This window comes from Pristis pectinata, chromosome 43 (assembly GCF_009764475.1).
Source record: "Pristis pectinata isolate sPriPec2 chromosome 43, sPriPec2.1.pri, whole genome shotgun sequence".
Lineage (NCBI taxonomy): Eukaryota > Metazoa > Chordata > Chondrichthyes > Rhinopristiformes > Pristidae > Pristis > Pristis pectinata.
In genome coordinates, this window is record NC_067446.1 from 3,745,547 (window position 1) to 3,770,621 (window position 25,075).

The 25,075-nt window shown below is 55.7% G+C and overlaps 2 protein-coding genes across 26 annotated transcripts in view; both read right to left on the bottom strand.

The window, feature by feature from the left end:
- Positions 1-586, bottom strand: part of hdac6 (histone deacetylase 6) — a 70,926-nt gene extending 70,340 nt beyond the window's left edge. For all 9 annotated transcript variants that reach the window (XM_052009040.1, XM_052009039.1, XM_052009044.1 and 6 more), the window contains exon 1: positions 522-586. The gene's annotated coding sequence lies outside the window, so the exon portion shown is untranslated. The remainder of the gene's footprint in view (positions 1-521) is intronic.
- A 4,999-nt stretch (positions 587-5,585) lies between these two features.
- Positions 5,586-25,075, bottom strand: part of LOC127566545 (methyl-CpG-binding domain protein 1-like) — a 112,994-nt gene continuing 93,504 nt past the window's right edge. For 9 of the 17 annotated variants that reach the window (XM_052008944.1, XM_052008947.1, XM_052008949.1 and 6 more), the window contains 7 exons: positions 24,137-24,238; positions 23,729-23,851; positions 20,618-20,719; positions 20,205-20,315; positions 16,362-16,442; positions 9,587-9,763; positions 5,586-7,424 (listed from right to left, as the gene is read on the bottom strand). In XM_052008944.1, coding sequence (XP_051864904.1) covers positions 6,954-7,424; positions 9,587-9,763; positions 16,362-16,442; positions 20,205-20,315; positions 20,618-20,719; positions 23,729-23,851; positions 24,137-24,238 — 1,167 coding nt within the window. In that variant the 3' untranslated portion in view covers positions 5,586-6,953. The remainder of the gene's footprint in view (positions 7,425-9,586; positions 9,764-16,361; positions 16,443-20,204; positions 20,316-20,617; positions 20,720-23,728; positions 23,852-24,136; positions 24,239-25,075) is intronic. The other 8 variants (XM_052008957.1, XM_052008958.1, XM_052008959.1 and 5 more) reach the window with 3 other exon arrangements.

Consider the following 25,075-nt stretch of genomic DNA (forward strand, 5'->3'; position numbering starts at 1 on the left):
CCCCTCCCTCATCCCCACTCAACCTCCCTCCTCATCTCCCTCATCCCCCCTCATCCTCTCCCTCAACCTCCCTCCTCCTCTCTCTCAACCTCCCTCCTCCCCTTCCTCAACCCTTCTCTCCCTCATCCCCCTCAACCCTCCTCCCCTCCCTCATCCCCCTCAACCTCCCTCCTCATCTCCCTCATCCCCCTCAACCCTCCTCCCCTCCCTCATCCCCACTCAACCTCCCTCCTCATCTCCCTCATCCCCCTCAACCTCCCTCATCCTCTTCCTCAACCTCCCTCCTCTCCTCCCTCAACCCTCCTCCTCTCCCTCATCCTCCCTCCCCTTCCTCCTCCCCCTCAACCTCCATCATCCTCCATCCTTCCCTCCCTCAACCTCCCTCCTCCCCTCCCTCAACCTCCCTCCTCCCCTCCCTCATCCTCCGTCCTCCCCTCCCCCTCAACCTCCCTCATCCTCCACCCTCTCCCTCATCCTCCACCCTCTCCTCCCTCCTCCCTCCTGCCCCCGCCGCTCCTCACCCTCCGCCGCCGCCGCTCCGACCCCGTCCTTCGGTTCTGCCGCCGGGAGCCGCTCAACAGCGCCGCGGTCCTCCGGGCGGTCCTCCCGCCGCAGCGCCGCGGTCCTCCGGGCGGTCCTCCCGCCGCAGCGCCGCGGTCCTCCGGGCGGTCCTCCCGCCGCAGCGCCCCCGTCCTCCGGGCGGTCCTCCCGCCGCAGCGCCCCCGTCCTCCGGGCGGTCCTCCCCCTGCAGCGCCGCGGTCCTCCGGGCGGTCCTCCCGCCGCAGCGCCCCCGTCCTCCGGGCGGTCCTCCCGCCGCAGCGCCGCGGTCCTCCGGGCGGTCCTCCCGCCGCAGCGCCCCGGTCCTCCGGCCGGTATGTCCGGGGACTGACGCCTGTGTGTGTGGGGTGGGTGGGGGTCTGCACCCTCCCCCTGTGACCCCGGGGGGGGGGGTTAATCCCCCGGTGGGTGGGTGAGGGGGGAGAAGCTGGAGGGGGGGGGACAAGCTGCAGGGTGTGGGCTATCACCCACTCCGCGGGGCCGAATGTCGTAAGGGTCCCCGGGAAAAGACCCTTCGGCCCGCCAGATCCGTGCTGACCCGTTCACGCTGACCCCATCTTATTCCCAACCCCCTCCCCCCCCCCCCCACCCCGCGTTACGAGCGCGACGGACCACGGAAGGGGAGGCGCCGGCCGTCTGGGGTGGGGAGATCCCCAGGGTCCCGACGGGGTGTCGTCCCGTCCCCCCCACCTCCGCCCCCCTCACCGCCCCGGCGGGAGGCTGGCGCAGAGAGGGCAGGGGTCCCCGGCGGAGATACCTGAACCATCCCCGGCTGTGGGTGGGGCGCGGGGGGTAGAGGGGGGGTGGGTGGGGTGCGGGGGATACGGTGGGGTGCAGGGGGGTCGGTGGGTGGGGGGCAGGGGGCAGCAGGTTGGGTGCGGGTGGGGGTGGCGGGTGGGGTGCGGGGGGCGGAGGGTGGGGGTGGGTGGGGTGCGGGGGCAGCGGAGGGTAGCGGGTGGGGTGCGGGGGGGCGGCGGGGTGGGTGCAGGGGGGGCAGCGGGTTGGGTGCGGGTGGCGGGTGGGGTGCGGGGGATACGGTGGGGTGCATGGGGGTGGTGGGTGGGGTGCAGGGGGTAGCGGGTGGGGTGCGGGTGGGGTACGTGTGCAGCGGGGCGCGGTGGGTGTGGTGCAGGGGGTAGCGGGTGGGGTGCAGGGGTACGGTGGGGTGTGGCGGGGTGGGGATAAGGGGGCGGCGGGTGGGGTGCGGGTGGGGGCGGCGGGTGGGGTGCGGGGGCGGCGGGGTGGGTGGGGACAGGGACCAGAGGGGGCAGCCGACGCTACTCAGCGAGTCGGCCGGGAAATCATGGGCCGGTGAAGCCCGACGTCAGCCCTTGGGTGAAGGTGTCCTGAGGGACCTGATATAGAAGTATTTGGATAGACTGAGCCTGATTAGGGATGGTCAACATAGATCATAGAAAACCCACAGCACAATACAGGCCCTTCGGCCCACAAAGCTGTGCTGAACATGTCCCTACCCTAGAAATTACTCGGCTTACCCACAGCCCTCTATTTTTCTCAGCTCCATGTACCCATCCAACAGTCTCTTAAAAGACCCTATCGTATCCGCCTCCACCACCGTTGCCGGCAGCCCGTTCCCCGCACTCACCACTCTCTGAGTAAAAAAACTTACCCCTGACATCTCCTCTGTACCTACTCCCCAGCACCTTAAACCTGTGTCCTCTTGTGGCCACCATTTCAGCCCTGGGGAAAAGCCTCTGACTATCCACCCGATCAACGCCTCCCATCATCTTATACACCTCTATCGGGTCCCCCCCCCCCATGGCTTTGTGCGTGGCAGGTCACGTCGAACCAAGTTTTCCGAGGCGGTCACCGGGAAGGTTGATCAGGGGAAGGCGGTGGACGTCATCTACAGGGACTTTAGCAAGGCCTTTGACAAAGTCTCGCACGGGAGGCTGCTCCAGAGGGGTTAAGTCGCTCGGCGTTCAGGATGGAGTGGCCAACTTGGCTCGGCGGGAGAAGCCAGAGAGTGGGAGTAGATGGTCACCTCTCCGACTGGAGGCCTGTGACTAGTGGTGTGCCGCAGGGATCGGTGCTGGGAATACAAAGGGATCTGGGAGTACAGATCCGTAGTTCCTTGAAAGTGGCGTCGCAGGTAGATAGGGTCGTAAAGAGAGCTTTTGGCACTTTGGCCTTCATAAATCAGGGCACCGAGTACAGGAGTTGGGATGTTATGCTGAAGTTGTACAAGAGGCCGAATTTGGAGTGTTTCGTGCAGTTCTGGTCACCTACCTACAGGAAAGATATCAATAAGCTTGAAAGAGTGCGGAGAAAGTTTACACGGACGTTGCCGGGACTTGAGGACCTGAGTTGTAGGGAAAGTTTGAATAGGTCAGGACTTTATTCCCTGGAGCGCAGGAGAATAAGGCGAGATCTAATAGAGGTGTACTAAATTATGAAGGGTATAGATCGGGTGAATGCACGCAGGCTGCTTCCCCTCAGGCTGGGTGAGACTGGAACTAGAGGTCACAGGTTTAGAGTGAAAGGTGAAATATTTGAGGGGAATCTGAGGGGGGACTTCTTCACTCAGAGGGTGGTGCGAGTGTGGAACGAGCTGCCCCCCTCCCACCCAACGTTCTGAGGATTGGGGGGGGGGGTCGGGACGGGGTAACGATCCACGAGTGTGGCTCTGCTTTGGGCTGCCCCGAGTGCCCATCGCTTCGTGGACCTGCGACCTCGGATCCAGCAGCACGATCCCCACCGGGGCCACGCACGAGCCGGGCTGGCACCGGTCCCAAAATCCACAGAAGACCCTGATCAGCGAAGACCCACCACGGGAAGGGGTAGCCACTTGGCCCTTCTACCTGGTTCCGGCAGGGAGGGGAAGAGGTTACATAGCTCCTTGAGGCTGCTACATTAGACACAGGACCCTTTCAAGGATGGTCATGTCATGAATTAGACCTTGTCCAATCCCTCTGGAGACTGGTACGTTCATAGCAGGAGCAGTCAAGTTCGATGGTGTTCCACCCCGGACAGTGTCGAGCTTCCTGAGAGTTGTTGAAGCTGCAACTCGCCCCTGGGAAGTGGGGGGTGTCCCGTCACACTCCTGACTTGTAGATGGGGGTGGGGTGGAGGGTAATGTGGCGGATGTGGAGTGCATGGACTAACTCCACCCAGGGAAGTGGGGAGTGTCCCGTCACACTCCTGACTTGTAGATGGGGGTGGGGTGGAGGGTAATGTGGCGGATGCGGAGTGCATGGTCTAACTCCACCCAGGGAAGTGGGGAGGGTCCCATCACACTCCTGACTTGTAGATTGGGGTGGAGGGTAATGTGGCGGATGTGGAGTGCATGGACTAACTCCACCCAGGGAAGTGGGGAGTGTCCCGTCACACTCCTGACCTGTAGACGGGCGGAAAGACTTCGGGGCGTCAGGTGAGTCACCCACCGCGGGATCCCCAGCTTCTGACCTGCTGTTGGAGCCATGGCGTGTCTGATCCAGGTGAGTTTGTAGTCAGTTGTGACCCCCCTCCCCCCCAGGATGTTGATGAGAGGGGGAGGGCTGGGTGATGGGAATCCTCTGGGCACAGGAGACCTAAGAAGCCTCTTGCATTAAATGAGGGGGACCAGGTCCCATTGGGAACAGGAGGGGGCTTGAAGACCCCCTGGAGCCAGACCCCTCCTCAATCGACACATATCTGTCAAACACACGCACAGGCGTTCCCTCCCCTCGAAAAACAGATTTCCAAACTCTACCCCTGTATTGCGGAGGGCCATGGCTGTCACGGCACAGCACTGTCCCCTACCCAGTTGGAAGACACACCACTGCCAATCAAGGTTTGGCCCCGCCCCACCCATCAGTGCACACCTGAGCATTGGCCCCTTTAAACACCTTTGTACTTGGCCTCGGGCCATTGTGATCGATTAGCCCCTGCTGGCACCGGGCCATTGGCCTTTTTGAACTACCTGGGCTGGACTATAAAGAGCGCCACATGTGCCTGGTCCGTTCTGTTTGCTCTGAGGGATTCATCCTGCTTCATCTCAGGCCGAGGAACGGCGCCGGAGGGATCGTTGTGCTACGGATCAGGTTGCTATTTGGTGAATGTCCCGTTAAGACATAGTAGAGAATAGTGCGTCTGGTGTCATCACGACGGCAAGATTACAACATGCTGACGTTTCTGCTCAGTGAGGAGAGAGAGACACTGCCTGCTGGTCTCTGTAACAATGGATGAAGAATAACTGCATCTGTCACTACAATCCACATATGGATTATTGGAGCAATCCAGTGGAGTTCACTTGGTCGTTAACCTGCAGAGGGTAACAGGTATTTGTGTGGACGGCCACGTCTCGAATGCCTTTTGGGGTGACAGATACTTTGGACCAAGGCAGCGGAGATCATCAAGGACTGAGGTGTCGTACGGGTTCCATCGCGGAACATCTGGATTTTGTAATTTCTCTCTTCAGTCAAAGGTGGTTTTGCAGAAGCCTTTGCTCACATGTCACCTTACGGCTTGCTGAACTGAACTCTGAGAACTATTCCTGGACTTGGGAGTTTGGGAACTTGCCGCACACACACTTCGAGTTTAGATTTTGGGGGTTAATGTTGTAAGATCTAACATTTTTATTTTTCTTATTATAAGTAGTCATTAATAAAATCGTTTCTAACACTTATACATGGCTTGGTGTGTTTCTATTGTTGTTGGTACATAACGGTAAGGTGTGCACTGTCAATAGGGTTAGGAGCATTCTAGTTAGTGTCTCTGGTAGCGTAGAGCCATGCCTGCACTGAGTCAAGGGGTGGCGGGTATCGTATTGCTTTTCCTTGATTGTCGGTACCCAGTTCTTTGTGTGTGTGTGTGTGTGTGTGCGCGCACCTGTGTGTTGCCCGCGTTCATCTTTTATAAATAAATCATTTATCTCTAAGACTTGTGTTCAGAGCCCTTGCCCTTCGAGACCTCGAACCTGCTTCACAACAACCCCACCCCACCAAATCCTCCCCCCAACGAGAGACTGCCCTCCCCCAGGATGGACGGGACACGGCGTGGAGTTACAGGGACGGAGAGGTTCGAAAGACAAGACACAAAAAGAGTTTTTATTAAAATAAAACATCAAAAAAAAATTTAAGAACACAACAGAGATGGTCGGGGAAAACTACACAGGGTAAATTCTTACCACTTTGCCCCCACTTACTGTCACTGGAATATAAACTTTTGACCTGTGAGGCTAGTAGGCAAATTACATTAAAATATCTGGGAGGACTATTTACATTTTCAAACCTACATTCAAAGTGTACAGCCTACCAGGGGTGTGTGTGTGGGTCTGCGTGTGGATATATATCTCTATAGAAAGTGTCTCTACCTTTCCGATGTTTATCTGGTTAGTAAGTGCCCCGATCTTCTCTGGGATCCACCCGGCCGTAGCCCAGAGTCACGGGGAGGGACTCCTTTCGGTCGGGGGTCGGGGGGGGGGGGGGAATGCCGTCAACACCCCCTTCCCCACCTCCCTGCAGGTCACCAGGACAGAGCTGGTGATGAGGGTGGGGGGTGGGGCTGGGGGGAAGGCCGTCTCTCCCTCTCCTCCGCCACCTCCGGTTCCCTGCCCGCGGACTGTAGGGGAGGACGGGGGGTGGGGCAGGGGGAGAGTGCACAGTGACGCTGTCTCTGGACAACCCCCCCACCACCCACACCTCCCACCCCCACCGCCAACAGCCTCGTTGGATACGTGTTTGCTTGGGTTTGAGGCTTGGGGTGTGAGGGGCGGCGAGGAGGGACTGCCAAGCTCTGGGGAGGGGGGTGGCGAGGAGGGAGTGCCACGTTGGGGGGGCGGCGATGAGGGAGCTCCACGCTTTGGGAGGGGCGGCGAGGAGGGAGCGCTGTGGGAGAGGCAGTGAGGGGGGTGGGCAGTGAGTGCCGTGGGAGGGGAGGTCCCAAACAATGACTGCACTAAAGGCCACACCTGTAGATGCGTGTGGGATAATCTCAGTCCCCGCTGCCCCTCCTGGGTAAGATTCCCCGGCGATAACAGGGAGGAGTACACTGGAGTCGGGAAGAGACCGGCCAGGGAGTGACGGGGCGGGAATGCGGGGCCGGGGGTGGGGTGGGGGTAGAGCTGTTCGACCCACCTCTGGCCTCACCTCTCCTCCGAAATTGGTGGGGGGCGAGGTGGTGGTGGTGCCGGGAACCCTTTGCCATTTCCTCCACGGTCCTCCCCACTGTCGGGATCGCCTCGGGAGGGGGAGAATTCCCGGCGTCCAACACTGGAAGGATAGTGGGAGCTTGTGGGGGGAATCCCCGATGGCATGTATTGAGGCGGGGAAGAGGAGGGCGAGGGCTGGGTGGGAGACAGGGGGGATGCAGGGTGTTGGGGGAACGCTGCCATCCGGTGTTTACAGTCGCTCCCCCCTCAACCCCCCCTCCCCAGGGAGTCGGGAAAGGGGGAATCAGATGGTGACGGCGCACTGGAAGCAGCGCTCCTTGTCGACCAGGACCTCGCAGAAGGAGGAACGCTCACGGGGGAGGAGGGCGGCCATGGCGGGGGGCGTGGCCTTGAGGCTGCGGAGCTGGGGGTACCCGGCGCACACCCGGTATGTCTCCAGGTCGCTGATGAGGTCGACCACGTCGTCGACGGTGGTGAGCTGGGCGGGGTGGCTGCGGTACAGGCGGTGGCCCAGGGGCACGGCCAGTCCCCGCACCAACACGTGGAAGAAAAAGCCTGGGCGGATCTGCACCACGGCATCCCACACCGGGGACTTGCGCGACAGCTGGATGAGCTGTACGTCGGGCCCCAGCGAGGAGCACACCACCCAGGAGGCTGGCAGCGGCAACAGCATCAGGTCCTGCATGAAGTTCTGCAACAGTGGTTCCAGGCTCATCATCATGTAGGGCGAACCCAGGCTGAAGATCTGTGTGATCTGTTGGGGGGGGGGGGGGGGGGAGAGAGGGGGGAGAGGGAGGGGTGGAGAGAGAGAGAGAGAGAGAGAACAGTAAATCAGTGTTGGCGCTGGTGACAGACAGTGACCTGGGCTCCGGTCCGAGACTTGTGGCAAACAGGGGCAATCGTTCAGCTCTGCACTCACACGGACCCTGCCTGTTCCCCCCCACCTCCCCCAACGTTACTCACCTGCCTGAGACCCGCGCCTCTCCCCACACCCCCTCCCACCTGCACGGACGGTACACCTCACCCCCGCAACCTGCCGGTGGTTCCCACGGTCACTACTTTCCTGGAGGGACAGTGTCACAGGTCTCCACATGGGATGGGGGAGGGTGGGGTGGGAGGGGGCGAGGGCGGGGGAGTAGGGGGCACCCATTCTCCTGCACGGTTACACAAAACCTTCGCCCGCGGGAATCGACGCCCAGTCGGTCCGGGATTCCCCGACAGGGACGTCCATTCGGGCACCCGGTGGGGGAGAAAGTGACAGCCTTCTCCTGGGCTCCCTCGGGAGCAGGAGGGAGGGTTCCCTCGGGGGGTTGGGGGTGAAGGCAGAAGCATCTGTATCCAACCCCCCATGCCCCCCCAGGGAGCCAGGCGAGGCAGAGACCACGCCACCTCGTCTTTCAGTGGTCCGCTTGCAAACTCACTCATCGGCGCCCTGACAGTTTGGTCCAAATCATTTAATGTACGCCGAGTGTGCCCCAGATAACCCTCTTCTCGATGCCCCCGTCAGACCCCACACCTCAAGGTTCTGCCGTCAGGTTCTCGAACCCAACTGAGGAGCTGCCTCCGACTTTTCTCAACTTCCGCTGATGCTATCTTTGTTTGTTCTTATGAATAATCGCCGTTGGTTTACGTTTATAATGCAATCTGCTGTTCCTGCTTGATGCCCAAGACGGTAAACTCGAAACCTAGCCACCCTCCGTTTTGTATAAATGCGGATTCCTCCATTTGGGGACGGAGTCGTGGGACCCAATTCCGGAGACACCCCTGCCCTCTGGGTGAGAGGATTTCTCCCCCTGTCCGTCCCGCACAGCCGACCCCCTCATTCTGAGACTGGTCCCCGGCTAACCCTGACTCCGTGTTCAACGGTATCGGCAGGGATGCCCCCACCACGCCCCCCACAACCTCACGATCTACCTTGCTGTGACCTTGCACCTTATTGCACTGCACTTTCTCTGTAGCTGTGACACTTTACTCTGTACTGTTACTGTTTTTACCTGTACTACATCAATGCACTCTGTACTAACCCAAGGTAACTGCGCTGTGTAATGAATTGATCTGTACGATCGGTATGCAAGACAAGTTTTTCACTGGACCTCGGTACAAATGACAATAATAAACCAACACCAATACCATGGCCTCTCCCTTTCCTCTCTTCTACCATGTGGGAGAGGAGACGGGAGCTGGAGATTCCAGACATCCGGACTCAAGAACAGCTACTTCCCCACTGCTGAGAGACTCCTGAACCAACCGCCTCTCCCACAGCCCCTTCCCGGTGGTGTTACCATGTTCTCGGACTCCTAACCCTTCCTCTCTTGGTGATTCTGTTACTGTTACTTTGGTGTTTTGTTCTGCAGTCTTCACTGCATTGTTGATATTCGATATTTACCTATTAGTCTCATGTACATCAAAATACACAGTGAAATGCATCCTCTTGCGTTACCGAGAATGCTGGGGGGGCAGCCCGCAAGTGTCGCCATGCTTCCGGCGCCAACATAGCACGCCCGCAACTTCCTAACCCGTACGTCTTTGGAACGTGGGAGGAAACCGGAGCACCCGGAAGAAACCAACGCAGTCACGGGGGGGAGAACGGACAAACTCCTTACAGACAGCAGCGGGAATTGAACCCGGGTTGCTGGCACTGTAATAGTCTTATGTTAACCGCTACACTACATCATACAGTACAGCACAGGAACAGGCCCTTCAGCCCACAATGTTAGGCATTAAACTAGCTGTTAACCGCCTAACTAAACTACACCATGTCCACCTCCCTCCATTCCCTGCACATCCACGGGCCTACGAGCCTCTTAAACCCCTCCATCGTATCTGCCTCCACCCCCACCCCTGGCAGCACATTCCAGGCACCCACTGCTCTCTGTGTAAAAAAATACTTGCCCCGCATGTCTCCTTTGAACTTACCCCCTCTTGCCTTAAGTGCACGCCCTCTTGTATTAAATTAGTATTTATTGTTGTAGCGGTTAGCGTAACGCTATTACAGCGCCAGCGACTCGGGTTCAATTCCCGCCGCTGTCTGTAAGGAGTTTGTACGTTCTCCCCGTGACTGCGTGGGTTTCCCCTGGGTGCTCCGGTTTCCTCCTGCATTCCAAAAAGACAACGGGTTAGGAGCTGTGGGCATGCTGTGTTGGCGCAGGAAGTGTGGCGACACTTGCAGGCTGCCCACCGCCCCCCCCCAGCACGTTCTCACTAACGCCAAAAAGACACGTTTCACTGTGCTTTTCGATGTACAAGTGACTAATAAATAAATATCTTATTGCTTACCCTGTGAGCTCCACACAGAAAAGGAATTTCATTGCAACCTGGTGTATACAACAATAAAATTCTTGCACAGCAAATTTCACAACAGCAAATCCTGATCTACGTTCCTCTGTGGTAATGCCTTATCCTTCGACATCCCAGGGAAGAGTGGCTTGGCACCCTTGCGGGACCCTGGAACCGGTCAGGTGAAACTTTGCCTCACTCCCTCCAAAGCAAGCTTTGGGAAGAGAGCGTAACTGCGCGCAATGCCCTGGCTGCAATCTCGCTGGGGCCCTGCGTCGACCCTCTTACCCTCTTGCGGTTAAGGCCGACGCAACATCTGCCCTCCCTAATTGCCAGCTGCCCCTGAACGCCGGCCTTCAGTAACCGGTGTACGATGACGGCCAGATCCCATTGAACCACAGAACACGACAGCACAGAAAACAGGCCATTTGGCCCATCTGGTCTGTGCTGAAACTTCATTCCTCTAGTCCAGAGGTTTTCAACAGACCCCTGGGGGTCCGCGGCGGGTTTCCAGGGGGTCCGCGAGCAAGCCAAGAAAAAAACGGAAAAGCGACCTGTTACAAAGATGTAGCTTGCTCCAGTTTTCCACTATTCGGAAAATCGGCCATATCTATTCTGTTATAGGCGACAATCTTAGAGAATTAGACGGTGTTCCCTTCTGGTAAGTTGCCGCTTAATATTCGATTTGTGTAGTCAGAGTGGTCAGTAGTGTTCACTACTCACTACTACTCTGTTGTGCACTGTAGTGTTAGCGAGACTGAGTGACGTTGTTGGTTTGCCTTCATAATATTGCGTATTTACCGTGCATTTACACCACAGTGACGTCACTGTTAAACGAAAAGTGCGCAAGCGTGTAAATTTTAGATTAGTTTTGATAATTTTGTTTATCAGTAATAGGAATTAAACTGTCCAGCGTGTGTTGCTGAGTGCGGAAAAATTTCTGAAGAGAAAAGCTGACTAGAAACCAGAAGATTCTGAAGACGAAGGGCATAAGGGTGACCGAAAGAGAGAACGACGCAAGTACGATCCAGAATACATTTCATATGGCTTCATCGCAGTGGGGACAAATGTGGACCAACCTCCCTGTGTTGTGTGTTTGCAAACACTGTCCAACGATGCAATGAAACCAGCGCCATTTAACAACAGTGCATCCAGATATTGCCAGTAAGCCGAAGGAATATTTTGAGCGGTGAAAGGAGCTGGACCTCAAGCAGAAAGGCAGAATGACGGCCTGCGCCACTGTAAATGAGAAGGCTCTTCGCACATCATATTTGGTAGCATTACGAATAGCACGTTCCAGAAAGCCTCACACAATTGGAGAAGAGCTTATACTGCCTGCAGCACAGTAGACGTGCGAAGTTGTACTGGGAAAAGAATCCAGTCAAAAACTGAAAGCCATTCCACTGTCTGATAACAACGTAAGCAGAAGAATTGGCGATACGGCGGAAGGTATACAGAGCCAGCTGATAGCACGTCTTCAGCGTCAGATTTGCAATTCAGCTCGATGAAAGTACTGATGTTGCCAGTGCTGCGCAGTTGTTGGTTTATGTTCGATTTTGCTGGAAAGGAGAGGCTTTGGAAGACTTTTTATTTTGCAAGGTGCATCCCAGGTGAAGAACTTTTCTGTGTGCTTGATGCTTTTTTTGTACGGTCGGCATTGGCGTGGACACAGTGTATTGGAGTATGCCCGGATGGTGCTGCCGCAATGACGGGACGGAAGTCAGGTCTAGTCGCACAAGTGAGAGAAGTAGCTCCACATGTAGCAGCAACCCACTGCACGATTCACCGTGAGGCTCTGGCTGCAAAGGATATGGATGAAAATCTTGCGGATGTGTTTTCCACGTGCATTAAAATCGTTAACTTTATCAAAGCCAGGCCGCTCAATCATCGTTTGTTTGAAAACAAATGCCGTGAAATGGAAGCCAAGCATAAGTATTTGTTGCTACATACAGAAGTCAGATGGCTGTCACGAGGCCGCGTTGTGCAGCGTATATATGAATTGCGAGATGAACTCATTTTTCTAAATGAGCATAACGGATCATTGGCACAGTTCTTGACAGGTGAGACGTGGGTTGCCAGATTTGCTTATCTTGCAGATATTTTCAACATTTTGAACAGCTTAAATCTATCATTGCAAGGACCAGGCTCAAGTGTTCTGAAAACACATGACAAAATCAATGCCTTCCAGGAAAAACTTCGTACCTGAAAGGGAAGACGCGAGCAAGGCATCTATGATATGTTTCCGTTGCTGGCTGACTTTCTGACAGTGAACGAGACTAAGACAGAGGCCATTGCGAGCACCGTTGTGAACCATATTCAACAGCTATCACATTATTTCCATGAGTATTTCGGCGACGATGACACGAGCATGTTTGATTGGATTCGAAATCCGGTTGAATGCATGCTCACTGATTTAACTGGACGTGAACGAGAAGAATTAGCTGAACTGTCATCTGACAGGACATTGCACTTGCAGTTCAACCGAATGTCACTGTTGTCATTCTGGATAGCATGTTCCCAGGAGTATCCACTGCTGTCCGGCAAAGCCGTCAATGTTCTGTTACCATTTGCAACCACTTACTTGTGCGAAACAGCATTTTCTGCAGTCACTGCCATGAAAACCAAATATAGACCAAGACTGAATATCGAGGATGACATATGCGTATGTTTGTCGCACATACCACCACGTTTGGACAAACTCTGCAGTGCAAGACAGGCACAACCTTCACCTTGAACTGTACACTGAAAGACACCGCTGGTAATTATCAGTGATTGAAATAGTCACTATTTCAACAGGGCCTACGTGCAGTAATTTAAGTGTTCTATGCATGAATTATCGACTGTTTGATTTTTGTGGGCTTTGGGGGTCCGTCATCTAACAAGGACATGTTCTGGGGGGGCTGCAGCATGAAAAAGGTTGAAAACCACTGGTCTGGTCCCATTGACCTGCACCCAGTCCATAACCCTCCAGACCTCTCCCCCATCCATGTACCTGTCCAATTTATTCTTAAAACTTAAGAGTGAGCCTGCATTTATCATGTCAGATGGCAGCTCGTCCCACACTCCCACCAGTTCCCCCTAAACCTTTCCCCTTTCACTCTAAAGCCATGTCCTCTGGCACTTCTCTCTCCTAATCTAGGTGGAAAGAGCCTCCTCGTATTAACTCTGTCTGTACCCCTCATCATCTTACAATAAGTTGTGAACACCAACACTCGTTCCTGTTCCTCACCAATCATTTCTGGATGTTTTCTCTGTCACAGTGCAGAAACAGGCCCTTCGGCCCAACTGACTGTGCTGCCCATTGGGCAAGCCCTATCTGCCCGCGTCTGGCCCCTAGCCCTCTAAACCCCTCCTCTCCATGTACTCATTGAGACGGCTTTTAAACATCACTAATGTGTCTGCCTCAACCACTATTTCTGGCAGCTGGGTCCAAATACCCTTTGCGTGAAGAAGCTGCCCTGATATCCCTTTTAAATCTCTCACCTCTGGTCTTAAACCTACGCCCTCTTGTTTTTAGCTCCCTCCTCCCTGGGAAAAAGACTGTGTGCTTTCACCCTGTCTATGCCCCTCATGATATTATACACTTCTATCAGGTCACCCCTCAATCTCCTACACTCCAGGGAATGAAGTCCTAGTCTCCGCAACCTTTCCTTGTGACTCAGGCAACATCCTGGTAAATCTCCTCTGCATTCTTTCTAGTTTAAGAACATCTTTCCTATAAACAGGGGTGACCAAAACTGTACACAGTACTCCAAGTGCGGCCTCACCGATGTCCTGTACAACTGCAACGGGACGTCCCAACTCCTGTACTCCGTGCCCTGACCGATGAAGGCCAGCGTGCCGAACGCCTTCTTCACCGCCCTGTCTACCTGCGACGCCACTTTCAATGAACTCTGTGCTTGTACTCCTCGAGTCACACAGCACGAAAACAGGCCCTTCGGCCCAACTGGTCCGTGCCGGCCAAGATTCCCATCTAAGCTCACCCCATTTGCCCGTGTTTGGCCCATATCCCTCTACACCTTTCCTGTCCATGTACCTCTCTGAGTGTCTTTTAACTGCCTCAATCACTTCCTCTGGCAGCTCATTCCACACACCCACCACGTGAAGAAGTTGCCCCTCAAGTGCCCTTTAAATCTCTCCCCTCTCATTAATCCCAGCTTGGTACAGCAACTGCTCTGCCCGGGACCGCAAGAAACTGCCCAGCGCGTCACAGAAACCAGCCTCCCCTCCATGGACTCTCGCTACCTTGGCGAAGCAGCCGGCACAATCAAAGACCCCACCCACCAGGGTCATTCTCTCTTCTCTCCTCTCCCATCAGGTAGAAGATACAGGAGCCTGAGGGCACGTACCACCAGGCTCAAGGACAGCTTCTACCCCACTGTGATAAGACTATTGAATGGTTCCCTTATACGATGAGATGGACTCTGACCTCATGATCTACCTTGTTGTGACCTTGCACCTTATTGCACTGCACTTTCTCTGTAGCTGTGACACTTTACTCTGTACTGTTATTGCTTTTACCTGTACTACATCAATGCACTCTGTACTAACTCAATGTAACTGCACTGTGTAATGAATTGACATGTACGATCGGTTTGCAAGACAAGCTTTTCACTGGACCTCGGTACAAGTGACAATAATAACCCAATTCCAATACAATAAACCTGTGCACTCTCGTTCTTGATTCCCCAGCCCTGGGGGGAAAAGACCGTGCACATTCACCCCCTCAATGCCCCTCATGGTCTTATACACCTCAATAAGGTTGCCCCTCAGTCCCGCGGTTAGCGTAACGCTATTACAGCGCCAGCAACCCAGGTTCGATTCCAGCCGCTGTCTGTGAGGAGTTCGTACGTTCTCCCCCACCAGGTGTCTGTGTGGGTTTCCTCCCGTATTCCAAAAAGATGTACGGGTTAGGAGCTGTGGGTGTGCTGTGTTGGCACCGGAAGCACGGCGACACTTGTGGGCTGCACCCCCGCCCCAGCACTTTTCTCAGTAACGACAAAAGACGTGTTACACTGTGCGTTTCGATGTATATGTGACTAGTAAATAAATATCTTTATGTTTAATGATGTCCCGGCCTGCCCAACCTCTCAGTCCCTTGACGGTCTTGGCAGCATTCTCGTAAATCTCCACATTCTTGCCAGCTTAACGACGTCTTTCCACTAACAGGGCAACCAGAACCATACACAATACTCCAGGTGCAGCCTCACCAACATGTTGACACAGCCTGCTGACCCCAGAGAGAGAGAGACAGAGGGCAGAATATTCCCACCCTCTGCCTCTCTCTCCGATTACCAGTTCTCGATTCTCTGCAGTTTATCGCTCCCATTCCAAGCGCTCTAACCTTGTCGACCAACCCCGACACGTTCCCTGTTTACTCTGTGAGCTTCACACCAGCAAGGAAATTCAGGTGACAATAAATTGATCTGATCTACATTTCTCCCTGGTCACCTCTGATCCTGCTGCGCCACAGGGAGTGGCTTCCTGGGGTGGAAGAGAATTAGTGACAAAAGCTCTCTGGGAATCCAAGTACATCACAGCAACTGGCCCTGCCACATTTACCTGACCGGATACATCCCTAAAGAATATCAATGGACTGATGGAACAGGACAACCTCCTGTGAATTCTGCTCGGCTGGGAGGGAGGGGGAGGGGAGAGAGAGAGAGAGAGAGACAGAGAGATAGAGGGGGGGGCAGAGAGAGAGCACAGCAGAGAGAGGGAGTGGGGCAGAGAGAGAAGAGTGCGGCAGAGAGCAGGGCAGAGGGAGAGAGAGAGAGGGGGAGAGCAAGGCAGAGAGAGAGAGTGAGGCAGAGAGAGAGAGAGCGGGGCAGAGAGAGGGAGAGAGTGCAGCAGAGAGGGAGAGAGTGCAGCAGAGAGAGAGAGTGAGGCAGCGACAGAGAGGGAGAGAGTGCAGCAGAGAGGGAGAGAGTGCAGCAGAGAGAGAGAGTGAGGCAGCGACAGAGAGAAAGAGAGAGTGCGGCAGAGAGTGAGGCAGAGAGAGAGAGAGCGGGGCAGAGAGAGGGCGAGCAGGGCAGAGGGGGAGAGAGAGCAAGGCAGAGAGATAGACAGGGGCAGAGAGTAGGGTGGGGGGGGCAAGACAGAGGGGGCAGAGACAGAGGTGGGTCAAAGAAGGGGGTAGAGAGGGAGAGGTGGGGTACAGAGAGAGAGGAGGGGATGGTCGGCTCCCAGCTCTGTGCATGCCCCGGCTAACTGACCCTCAGAGCCGGGGTGCCTGGACTCCCTCTCCGCACCCACACTGCGCACCCCCCCCCCCCCCCCCCCACCTTTGCCTACCTGGGACCAGGTGGAGCCAGCCAGCCGCCTTTGTCCCCCACCCCCCACCGAGGACGCCGGCACGCCGAGACCTGGCACGGGTGCTGCGTGAGAAGACCCCCGACCCACCAGCGGGACTCACCACTGGTAAACCGGAGTTGCCATCGGGACCACTGTCACTGTCCTCCGGGCTCTGCGGTGGGGCTGACTCACCTGTGGCAACCTTGGGGGGTTGTGAAGGGCAAAAGTACAAACATGACAATTTGGAACAGACCCCCCCACCCCCTCGCCCCGTCTCCCCCGCATCCCCACCCTCCTCACCGACCTCTGCCAGCCCCTCCCTGCTGTACCACTAGTGGGTCAGAATTAACTCCTGGCGGGAATTGGTTTACCCCGGGACATTCTCTCTTCTCCCCCCGCCCCATCGGGCAGAAGATACAAAAGCCAGAAAGCACGTCCCACCAGGCTCAAGGACGGCTTCTACCCCACTGTTATAAGACTATTGAACGGTTCCCTGGTACGATAAGATGGACTCTTGACCTCATGATAAGATGGGCTCTTGACCTCACAATCTCCCTCGTCGTGGCCCTTGCACCTTATTGTCTGCCTGCACTGCACTTTCTCCGTAACTGTGACACTTTACTCTGCATTCTGTTATCGGTTTACCTTGTACTACCTCCATGCACCTACGGTATGCAAGACAAGCTTTTCACTGGACCTCGGTACGTGACAATAATAAACCAATACCAATTATTGTCACATGTACTGAACTACAGTGAACAACTTTGTTCTGCATGCCGTCCATACAGATCATTTGATCCCATTGGTGCATCGAGGTCGTACAAGGGAAAAGCAATTTCTCTGCATCCTATCAGTGTCCCGTTGTGATCTACAGCAACGTTCTACACTATCCACAGCACCACCAACCTTTGTATCATCAGCAAACTTACTGACCCAACCTTCCGCATCCTCATCCAAGTCATTTATAAAAATCACAAAGAGCAGGGGTCCCAGAACAGATCCCTGCGGAACACCACTGGTCACCGACCTCCAGGCAGAATACGCTCCATCTACCACCACCCTCTGTCTTCTGTGGGCGAGCCAATTCTGAATTTAGACAGGACGCAGAGCTGGGCTGAGAAGTGGCAGATGGAGTTCAACCCGGAGAAGTGTGAAGTGATCAGGAGATCGAACTTGAAGGCAGGACTCTTAGCAGTGCGGGGGAACAGAGGGATCTTGGGGTCCACGTCCATAGATCCCTCAAGGTTGCCACACAGGTTGATAGGGTTGCTAAGAAGGCGTATGGTGTGTTGGCCTTCATTAGTCGGGGGACTGAGTTCAAGAGCCGTGAGGTGACGTTGCAGCTCTGTAGAACTCTGGTCAGACCACACTTGGTATTGTGTTCAGTTCTGGTCACCTCATTATAGGAAGGATGTGGAAGCTTTAGAGAGGGTGCAGAGGAGATTTACCAGGGTGCTGCCTGGATTGGAGAGCATGTCTTATGAGGATAGGTTGAGTGAACTGGGGCTTTTCTCTTTGGAGAGAAGGTGACTTGATAGAGGTGTAGAAGATTGCAAGGGGCATAGACAGAGTGGACAGCCAGCACCTTTTCCCCAGAGCGGTAAAGGCCAAATCCAGAGGACACCCATTTAAGGTGCGTGGAGGAACGTTCAGGGGTAGGTTTTTTCTTTACACAGAGAGTGGTGGGTGCCTCAAGCACACTGTCGGGGGTGTGGGGGGTGGACGGGTCCAATACAATAGGGTCATTTAAGAGACTACGAGATAGGCACATGGACGAAAGAAAAATCGAGGGTTATGGGTGAAGGAGAGGGGGACAGATAGAATGGGGAGGTGGTTTATATCGGTCAGTACAACATCGTGGGCCGAAGGCCACTTTGTTCTACTGAGAGCGTGCCGAGGCCCCCTTAAGGAGTGTGCTCCCTACTCCCCTCTCCGGGAAAGGTCTACGGGGACCACGTGGGTCTCGTCAGAAGCAGAGCGGGAGCGGGTCACCCTCGATCCCGAAGGACGGGCAAAGGAATGGATGGTGATGAATCCACCCTGACCTCCAACCCCAATAGTAACCTGAAGCTTAAACTCAGCCTGCTTGGGCACGGGAGAGAGGCGGTCCAGAAATAAAAGATTTAACAGCCATTGGTGTTTACTTCTGATCAAGGCAATCATTGATGACTCATCGACACACAGTTGGCGCAGCGGGTAGAGCCATTGCCTCAGGGCTCCAGAGACCCGGGTTCGATCCCGACCTCCGCCTCTGCCTGTGTGTGTGTGTGTGTGTGTGTGTGTGTGTGTGTGTGTGTGTGTGTGTGTGAGGAGGAGAATCTGGGGGACGAGGCGGGAGCGGGCAGGGGGGGCAGTTGAAGGGAACGTTAGGGAGGCAGTGAAATGGGATCAGGGCAATGGGAAGGAGGTGGAGGGTCAGCACAGGCTCGTTGGGCCGAAGGGCCTGGTTCTGCGCCGCTTCCCCCTACGTCTCTGTGACCACCAGCCCACCACCCCCCACCCCATCCCCCTTCCCCCAAGATCTGGGGGCCCGAGGCGCTGGTTCCGCCAGAATACTCCACCACCGACAGCGCCCGCAATGCGATGGACCAGCTCCCAGACCAGTCGCTCGATAAAATACCTACCCTCTCCTCTGAACAGACCCCGGCCGGTCCGCTCAGTGCCCTCCCCCACACTGGCCAGAACGTACGCAGACACCACTCAGCCCCTCGAAGTTATTCTCTCAAGATCAGAACAAAAGGGCAGGGAGATCCCATCAGGGGAGGCAGGATCTCGGCTGACGAGCACATACTCGAGAGGGAGAGGGAGGAGTTTGTTCTGCAGTGGGGTGCCCTGGGGGATGTAGAACACTCTGTCTCACCGGACGAGGAAAGGGGGGGGTGGGGGGGGCTGCACTGTACCCTTGCAGTCAGCAGCTGCTGCCTGGTCTCAGTTTCCAGTGACGGAACTGCCCTGAGCCTTCAGCTGCTCCGAGCCTAGTGGGACTTGCACCTGGGTCCCCTTCGTGACCAGCCCGAGAACACTGATCGCAATGATGCTAACAGCACCCCCTCACCGTCCCTCCTCCCCCACTCCCCATCTCCGTGACCCCCTCCAGCCCCTACACGCCTCCCTGTCTCTGTGACCCTCCCCCTCCCCTACACCCCTCCCCGTCTCTTGTGACCACCCACCAGCCCCTATGCCCCTCCCTGTCTCTGTTACGCTCTCCGACCCCTACACCCCTCCCCGTCTCTGTAACCCCCTCCAACCCTCCCTCCCCTATACCCCTCCCCATCTCCGTGACCCCCTCCAGCCCGTATACCATTCCCCATCTCTGTGACCCCCTCCGGCCCCTACACCCTCCCCCCCTGTGACCCCCTCCGGCCACTACACCCTCCCCGTCTGTTACCCACCCCACCAGCCCCTGCACCTCTCCCTCTGTGACCCCCTCCGACCCCTACACCCCTCCCCGTGACCCCCTCCCTATACCCCTCCCCGTCTCTGTGAACCCCTCTGGCCCGTATACCCCTCCCCGTCTCTTGTGAACCCTTCCGGCCCCTACACCCTCCCCGTCTCTGTTACCCCCCCCCCCCACCATCCCCTACACCCCTCCCCATCTCTGTGACCCCCTCCGGCCCCTATACCTCTCTCCGTCTCTGACCCCCTCCCTCCCCTACACCCCTCCCGTCTCTGTAACCTCCTCCGGCCCCTACACCCCTCCCTCCTCCCTGTCCTGCTTCTAAAGTCTGCACCTTAAATCCAAACCCTCTGCTCCTGTCCCTCGCTGCCTCACGCTGCTCCCTGTGGTTTGTTCAGATGTTCATTTTCCACTGAAGGCGCCACGTCAGCGGAAGTTGTTGTTGTACGTGAGGCAGCTCCAGCCAGTTACGCTGGTGCTCCCCGATCCGGGTTTTGGGAACTGCCCTTCCCGACCGATTGCCCCATGGAGGGACACAGGGGGATTAACTCGAGGCACTGGTCTTACCGCTGCTGGAGGGGACCGCCCATATCCCGGGTTCTGCTCCGGACTCTCCCGCCTGACAATCCGGGAATTGCACGGAATTCCGGGGGTTCGGGCCTCTGTCTCTGCCGGTCGCTGGGAGGGTAGAGAGAAGCGGATCACTCAGCAGGATGAGTGCAGGTCCGATCGCCAATAAACCACATGGAGGGGGTGGGGCGAGGAGGGAGCGCCACACCGCGCCATGGGGAGGCAGTGCTGCACCGCGGGAGAGGCAGCGAGGAGGGAGCGCCGTGCCGTTATAAGTCCAGAGACTGTGTGCAGCGCTGGGGAAATCAGCAGACAGGACGGAGAGGCTGAACACATGCCCGAGAGATCTGGCACCAACAGCGTCAGCTTTGCCTGAAGTGGGGAGGGGATCTGCTGCTCGGCGACTTTACCTTGGGTGAGACGGGCTGGCTGTAGCTGCCCATTGAGTCCGTGCGTTCCTCCTTGATCAGGGCAGACAAGCTCTGGCTGGGACTTCCATTCAAACCGCTCTCCTAAAGATAAAAGTAAGACCTTGCTGAACGTCCGCGCTCTCGGGAACGAAGCCACTCGTTGCCTGAGGACACCTGCAGGAACTCCCTCTCTCACTCTCTCTCGCTCCCCCTCTCACTCTCTCATTCTCCCTCTCTTGCTCTCCCTGCAGGAGCTGACGGGGAGGTCGACAAGCACTTGAGAGAGAGAATGATTTATCGGGAGGGAGTGAAACAGGACTGTCTACTGGCAGCTATGGCGGCCTCTTTACCCAGCAAGCACAGCGGCAGGGAAACCCGTCCACCCCGCGACACAAAACCAGCCTCCCCTCCGCGGACTCCGTCGACACTTTCCACTGCCTAGGGAAAGCAGCCGGCATAATCAGGGACCCCTCCCCACCCCGGACATTCTCTCTTCCCCCCCCCACCCCCCAGAAGATACAAAAGCCTGAAAGCACGTACCACCAGGCTCAAGGACAGCTTCTGTCCCGCTGTTACCAGACTCTTGAACGGAGAGTAGTGGACTCTGCCTAATACATCACGGGCACGTCCCTCCCCAACCATCGGGAGTATCTACAGGAGGCGCTGCCTCAAGAAGGCAACATCCACCATCAAAGATCCCCCCACCATCCAGGCCGCGCCGTCCTCTCGCAGCTCCCGTCGGGCAGGAGGTACAGAAGCCTGAAGTCCCCACACCACCAGGTTCAGGAACAGCAACTTCCCTTCAACCATTTGGTTCTTGAACTGACCGGCACAACCCTACTCACTGCCTCAGTACAGCAACATTGGGGACACTTTGCATTAAAATAGACCTTGTTTTCCTTGTTCTAATTGTACTGTCTCTTGTAAAAATTGTGCTTAATTTATGTTTTCCTTGTGAATGTTGTGTGTCTCTGATGCTCTGTGCCTGTGATGCTGCTGCAAGTAAGTTTTTCATAGCACCCGTGTACACACGGACTTGTGTGTCTGACAATAAACTTGACTTTGACCTCTTCTACGATAAAGATGGGCTCTCGATCTCCCAATCCACCTCGTCGTGGCCCTTGCACTTTATTTGTCTACCTGTGTTGCACTTTCTCTGTAACTGCAACACACCCATCGGGCAGAAGATACAAAAGCCTGAAAGCACGTACCACCAGGCTCAAGGGCGGCTTCTACCCCGCTGTTATAAGACTATCGAACGATAAGATGGACTCCTGACCTCACAATCTACCTCGTCGTGGCCCTTGCACCTTATTGTCTGCCTGCACTGCACTTTCTCTGTAACTGTGACACTTTATTCTGCATTGTTTTCCCTCGTACTACCTCGGTGCACTGTGTAATGAATAATCTGTATTGGACGGCATGCAAAACAGTTTTTCACTGCATGTTACAATAATAAACCAATTACGAGACTGACAAAGGGGTCTAGCATGCAGAGCTGTGGCCCTGATGGGCTGAACAGCCTCCCTCACAGTCCCACAATGTCACAGCGGCAGCTCTTGGAGCCCTGGTCTCCAAGCACAGAAAGGTTGGCAGCCCAGGATGTGAAATCGCAGGAAAACACAAGGTGGCAGCACAGAGCAATGGCGGTGTCTTTACCCAGCATGCAGAGCAGCAGAGAAACCACTCCATCTTGTGGCTGACAGTGAGGGACCCCCATCCACTGGTCTGTGGAGATTCCTGTAGAGTTTCATACAGGCGACGGGGAGTTAAGAAAGGCTCACCTACAGGGTCACACAGCACGGAAACAGACCCTTCGGCCCCACTGGTCCGTGGCAGCCAAGATTCCCATCTAAGCTGCTCCCATTTGCCCGCGTTTGGCACGTACCCCTCTAAACCTTTCCCATCCACGGACCTGCCCCAGTGTCGTTAATGTACCTGCCCCACCCACTCCCTCTGGCAGCTCGTTCCACGTACGGACCACCTTCTGGGTGAAGAAGTTGCCCCTCAGGTCCCCTATTAAATCTCTGCCCTCTCCCCTTAAACCGGTGCCCTCTAGTTCTTGATTCCCCAACCCTGGGGGAAAAGACTGTGCGCATTCACCCTGTCGATGCCCCTCGTGGTTTTATACACCCCCATAAGGTCACCCCTACGCTCCAAAGAATAAAGTCCCAACCTGCCCAACCTCTCCCCATAATTCAGTCCCTCGAGTCCCAGCAACATCCTCGTAAACTATCTCGGTATATGTGACAATACTACACCAATTCAGCAATTTTTCTCTCTCTCAATTTGCAGGAGTGTCGTTTTTTTGTTTATACTGTTATGCAAATTGTGTTCAGTTTATGTTAATTTTTCATGTTAACTTATGTGTGGCTTTGTCTTTTAATGTAAGTTGGTATTGGTTTATAATTGTTACATGTACTGAGGCCCAGTGAAAAATTTGTCTTGTACACCGTCTAGTCATTGCAACAGTGCATCGAGGGAGTACAAGGTAAAACTACAACAGAAAGCAGAATAAAGTGTCACAGTTACAGAGAAAGTGCAGTGCAGGCAGACAATAAGGTGCAAGGGCCACGACGAGGTAGATTGTGAGGTCAAGAGTCTATCTTCTCATTCGATAGTCTTATAACAGCAGGATAAAAGCTGTCCTTGAGCCCGGTGGGACGTGCTTTCAGGCTTTTGTATCTTCTGCCCGATGGGAGGGGGGGAGAAGAGAGAATGTCCCGGGGTGGGTGGGGGTCTCTGATTATGTCGGCTGCTTTCCCGAGGCAGCGGGAAGTGTAGGCTGGTTTCCGCTGAGCTGTCAGGGGAACTAGAGTCATACAGCAGGGAAAGAGGCCCTTTGGCCCAACTGGTCCATGCTGACCGAGATTCCCATCCAACCCAGTCCCATCTGCTCACATTTGGCCCGTATCCCTCTGAACCTTTCCCATCCACGGACCTGTCCGAGTGTCGTTACCGTACCTGCCTCACCCACTCCCTCTGGCAGCTCGTTCCACACACGGACCACCCTCTGGGTGAAAAATTTGCCCCTGTAAATCTTTCCCCTTAGGTGGATATGGGCCAAAACCAACACCAAACACTCCATGGTAAACGTCACTGAAGAATTACCCCTGTGGAGCACTGCACTGCCTTCCTGCTGCTCGGCTTTTCCTTTGGGTCCCGTTGTTTGACGACAGGGGAAACAGATCGGTGTGAGGGTGCATCCCCCTCACTCATCGCTTCTTTAAGTACCTGTGCGGAGAACAGGAGAGTTCACAACTAATGCTGGACCCCTGTGCCCCGCTCTCTCCCCACAGCCCTGTGTCAGTCCCCACACTGACCCCACGCCCCGCTCTCTCCCCACAGCCCTGTGTCAGTCCCCACACTGATCCCACTGCCCCGCTCACTCCCCACAGCCCCGTGTCGGTCCCCACACTGATCCCACTGCCCAGCTCTCTCCCCACAGCCCTGTGCTGATAACTTCCTCCAGACCCAGGTCAATGAACAAAGTGTTGAGCTGAAATCGGCAGGAATTACCGTTGTACTCGGAATGCGTTCAGGTTCACGCTCCGGAGTTTCCCGCTGGGCAGGAGTGGAGATTGCTGACGCCTGAAGCACTGTGGTTTCCGCTGGCCGCCTCTGTGTGTGGGAGAGAGGGAGGGAGGGAGGGAGAGAGGGAGGGAGGGAGGGAGAGGGAGAGAGAGAGGGAGGGATGGAGAGCAGGAGAGGGGGAGAATGAAGGAAAAGGGGGAGAGAGGGAGAGGGTGAGGGAGAGAGTGGGGAGAGAGAGGGAGGGGGAAGAGAGGTGGAGAGAAAGAAGGGGAGAGGGGAGAGAGGGAGGGAGAGGAAAGGGGGGCAAGAGAGTGGGAGGGAGAAAGGAGAGGGACAGGGAAAGGGGGGATGGGGAACAGGATAAAAAGAAAGTGAGAGAGAGAGACAGAGAAAGTCAGAGAGAGAGAGCAATTGAGAGAGACAGAGAGTCAGAGAGAGAGCAAGAGACAGAGAAAGTCAGAGAGAGAGAAAGTCAGAGAAAGTCAGAGAGAGAGAGCGAGAGACAGTGAGAGAGAGAGAAAGTCAGAGAGAGAGCGAGAGAAAGTCAGAGAGAGAGAGAGAGCAAAAGAGAGAGTCAGAGAGCGAGAGCAAGAGAGAGACAGAGAAAGTCAGAGAGAGACAGAGACAGAGATAGAGAGAGAAAGTCAGAGAGAGAGAGAGAAAGGGAAATAGAGAGAGAGAGGGAGAGCAGAGGGCAAAAGTAGAAGCAGTCAACATCAGACAGTTGAGGAACGAGCACCCACTGCAGTCCGCAGTTTGCCCCCCAGATGTCGGAGACCTGGGTTGTGACGACATCAACACACGACCCAGTGCCGAGGGACGCCATGCAGCAGGAGGGGTGCACTGCGGTGGGAGGGGCACCGGGGGCAGGAGGGGGGCCGTGCGGTGGGAGGGGCGCCGGGGCAGGAGGGGCGCCGGGGGCAG